We start from the raw sequence: 4,193 nt of genomic DNA, 5'->3' as shown, positions 1-4,193 counted from the left end.
TATTTGTAGTCCTTTATCACGTCTTCCCCAAGAAAAAAATGGTTATCTAAACTAGTTTTATAACAGCTGAACTAGTATATGTCACCTCTCATCAGAGGCTAGCTTCAAGAAAGCTTCTTCTGTTTGAAACAGGAAGAAAACAATTTTGGGGACTCATGAGATGTGAAAATGAACTTTCTTTACTCTTTCATCTTCCTTTTGCTGGAGACGACGATAATAACGAAGAAGAGAGACATGATAAGGAATTTACAAATTAATTACTCTATTTTAAAATGAAATTTTTATTATCCGGGACCTTATTCATCCAGGCTTTCAGTCCCTCATACCTCCAGAGCTGAAGCTCAAATGAACAAAGGAAAACGTAGGTAGACAAATGGGTGAGAATCGGAAAACAGGACCCAAACTCAGAAAAGAGTATAGTGCAGAACAAATACTAAACTGGATAAAAGTAATCATATATATCAACACTTAGACATCAACAAACGGAAAATTGAAGCTTAAGGATCATAATCCAAATTCCAAACTTGAGCACTTCATAAAATCGGGAGGATTAAAATATTTAACTTGCTTTTAAAGAATTATGATTTATAAACATAAATTTCTAATCTGAGAGCAGATAAGATTTTCATTACATCGTCATAGAGAATTTCTTAACTGCAGAAAATCCATTTTTCATTCTTTGCAGTGAACTTCTTAAGGTTGAAAATCCATTCATTTCCTCTTGGGACCGGATTTGAAAGAACACTTTTCTCCAGGAAATACTTCAGTGAAGACATGTTATCTATCATTCATTATTTTATAAGTCAACAACCATAGATACCGAAGAAAGAAAACACCTAACGAAGTTACTTGTCAACGCATTTTGTACATTTTAAGAGACACGAACAATAATAGGTGTCAGGCATACTTCATATTTACCTGAAATAAATACATATACAGAAAAGTTGCTTAATTTCCGATTTAACGAGTGCAACTTTTTTGACAGAAGTCAACTGTGCTACAGAATGTGATCAGCTAAACACTAAACAAAGAGAACACGTACAGATACAAACCCAAATGCAGCCTCCTTCGATCTCCATCCAAGGTTTAATGTGACTTAATGCGAATGTCTAGTTTCAGTTGTAGAGGGCCAAAAACCCCAGAAGGAATCAAAAGGAACGCATTTGAAGGTGGATCAACATATTGACCTTGAATGATCTTGGTAAAAGATTGCAGTATTAGAGTGCTTCCTCGAAACCTAGCCAAAACTTCATACTGAAACTCTCCCATGGACTTGGGGCCGATGCAGCTAATGCGGACTTTATGTCCCAGCTGCTCATGGTTATTGTGAACAATAAACAGATTACCATCATTTTTCTCTTGCAGAACAATTGTTTTCTGGTCAGCACTGAAGATGACTGTGAAAAATTTATCATATGTAAACAGTGTTCCAGAGTCTACATGTCTGTGGCTGACGTGGAGGAATAACTCCTTGGATGAGGCAACAAAATCACAACCAGCATGAGGGCATAAACATGGCAGATAGATGCATTCCTTCTCATGGTCGTTTTTCTTGCTGTAACAAAATGTTTCTGTGCAGCCATAATTTGCATTCGGACACGACATTTTAATAGAGTCCAACACCTTCTCAATCGCCCGACAACGGTTATACCCAATTGGCATCAAACACATGGGACACTTGTTCTTGAGTCTGACACAGCAATTAGAGCAAGCAATGTGTCCATTCTCACACTGAATTTTCATTTAATCACAAAGAAATTATCAAATTGGCTTTTTCATCACACACAAAAACAGACAGCAAACAAAAGGAACAAAATGGAGCTAGGAAAAACTTGGCTGAAAGAAAATAACATAGCCAAGTCAAGATTATTGCTATAAATTTCCTGGGACTTCTTCTTCTGCTACATTACCCTAATCCATCTTTTAGTCCCTCAGTTTCTCATTTCCGTTTAGTACTGAACAACATCTCTACTCACGAGTAACCAACCTAATCACTACCCAAATGTTGGACCTTCAATTCAAGATCAACAAATTTCAATATTTCAAGAAAATTATCTACAACCCTAAAACGCTGAGAGTCCCAACTAAATATCTCAGCCTCTGCAACAACAACTCTTCCACACCACCTAACTCCATCAAGAATCAGTTTCCCAAACAGACGTACGAAAAAAATTACCCACATACAATCACCAGAAGAAAAAACAAAAGAAAAATGTAAAATTGACAGAGCAAAAGCAAAGATCAGAGAAAAGAAAAAGAGGGGCGTGGAGGAAAATTAACCTGGAAGACAGGAGCACTCAAGGGTTCGTAGCAAATGCAGCAATCGAGGACATCAGGGTCTGAAACGAAGATTGGAATGGACCGAACTCTGGTGGCATTGCTTGCAGAACCATTTGGGGTAGCACGATTGGGTGGAGCAGGAGGATGATCTTCACGCTCTTGAAGTTCAATTGAACGGTCAACAATTTCAAAGCTCCGTCGCGTGTTTCGTTCTTCTTCTTCGTCCTCCTCTTCTCTTCGTCGCTTCTGGTTGCGGTTGCTGGGTCCTTCTCCATCATCATACCCACCAACTGAAATTTTCACCATTTCTTTCTCTCTCTCTCTTTGATGCTGCTTCTGCAAATTCTTGAACATCTTTCTTATACGGAAATTGTTGTCGTTTGAGCACGGATTCCCTGAGGTAGCGAACTTCAGGCACTTGTGCACGAACCAATTGAATCTATGCGATGAAGATCAAACGGTTCGTGTTTTATTCAACATTTATGGATTTAATATATAATCTATGTGAACTTAATGAAACGTAGGAACTACCGAGTAGGGAATCATTTTCCTCACCATTATTGTACAAAATAATTGTACTTATTCATTGAAATTATTAAAACATGCATTTTTTTTTCCTTTAGAAAAAAGCCTATACGATGAAGCTTCTGTAATTATTCCAAAAATAATGTAAAGATATCCTTGAAAAAAAAATATAACTCGATAAATTCTCTTTAAATAAATTAAGCATGTCCTTAAAAATTCAGAAAAAAAAAAGTGAAACAAGGGTTACATTTATTGAATTATTTTAAAGTGAATTTAAAACAATTTTTAAAATAGCAAAATTTTAAGTTTTGACTAATACTAAAAAGGTCTGAATATATTTTTAACCTAATTAAAATAAGTGTGCTTTTAACTTCGACTATTGTTAAAAAAAAAATGGTTCTAAAATTAAAAATTATTGTGTTTACTTATAATATTATAAACGCTTATTAATTATTAGCCTTTAAACCATTTATTAAGAGTTGTAATATATATGGGTATCAATTTAATCTATGGTATAAGAACCAGACGAGATGGTACGGGTCATTATTACATTCTCTCTTTTACAGTAAAAATTCAGACTCATACTCATTTTTATGTTTTTAAAAAAATAAGTATACCCTTATTTGTATTTTTTTTATTTATTTTAATATTAATTATTTAACTTTTATAAAATATATAAAAAAAAACATAATATTGTTAAAAACTCAATAACAAAATAACATAATTAATATCAAATATTTATAAAAAATTAATAATTACATAAATTTTATATTAGAATACCAATAACAATTTTATAACAACCAAAATATCATTAATTTTGAAAACATGAAAAGTTGATCAAGTTAATTTTTTTTAAAATTATAAAAAGAAAATAAATATTTAAGTTTAAAAATAGTTTAAATGTCTCTCTATTTCCTTTCTCTAAATTATAATGAAATTATTTTGTATACGTTAATAAAGATTATGATACATTGCTTAAATGAAATCAAACATAAAAAAATATTAAACTAATAATAATTTGAATTTATATATATATATCTTTTGTCTTTTGAATTTCATGACAATGACATTATTTACTATATGATATTAAATGAAATAATTTTGTATAATTATGGTGATAAATTTACATTTATGAGAATGAATTAGAAAATGAAAATATTTATATAAAAATCATTAAATCAATATTCTACAAGATAAAAAAACAAAGAAAAAAAGTGATCAATTTCGTGCCCTACAAATGATGATACATTATGGAGCAAAATTGTACAAAGGAAAACAATAATATAATCAAGAGCATCACAAGATAGAAATGACCTTAGAAATATGACAAAAACTTTTCAAGTAACAAACTAGTCAAACTATTGAGAAATGTAGAAAATTTTGTTAGT

At 31.9% G+C, this 4,193-nt stretch overlaps 1 protein-coding gene across 1 annotated transcript; it reads right to left on the bottom strand.

Annotated features, from left to right (window-relative positions):
- Positions 1–888: 888 nt before the first annotated feature.
- On the bottom strand, positions 889–2,696 carry LOC114175666 (E3 ubiquitin-protein ligase SINA-like 7). Its single transcript, XM_028060444.2, has 2 exons — positions 2,281–2,696; positions 889–1,731 (listed from the first exon to the last, which is right to left on the bottom strand). The coding sequence occupies exons 1-2, from the start codon at positions 2,632–2,634 to the stop codon at positions 1,087–1,089; spliced, it is 999 nt and encodes a 332-aa protein (XP_027916245.1). The 5' UTR covers positions 2,635–2,696; the 3' UTR covers positions 889–1,086.
- Positions 2,697–4,193: the final 1,497 nt, after the last annotated feature.

Source organism: Vigna unguiculata, chromosome 3, assembly GCF_037176805.1.
Source record: "Vigna unguiculata cultivar grain cowpea cultivar isolate G323 ecotype 2 chromosome 3, ASM3717680v1, whole genome shotgun sequence".
In the NCBI taxonomy this organism is placed as follows: Eukaryota; Viridiplantae; Streptophyta; class Magnoliopsida; order Fabales; family Fabaceae; genus Vigna; species Vigna unguiculata.
The sequence above is the reverse complement of the archived record's forward strand: the minus strand, read 5'-3'. Positions and strand labels throughout refer to the sequence as shown.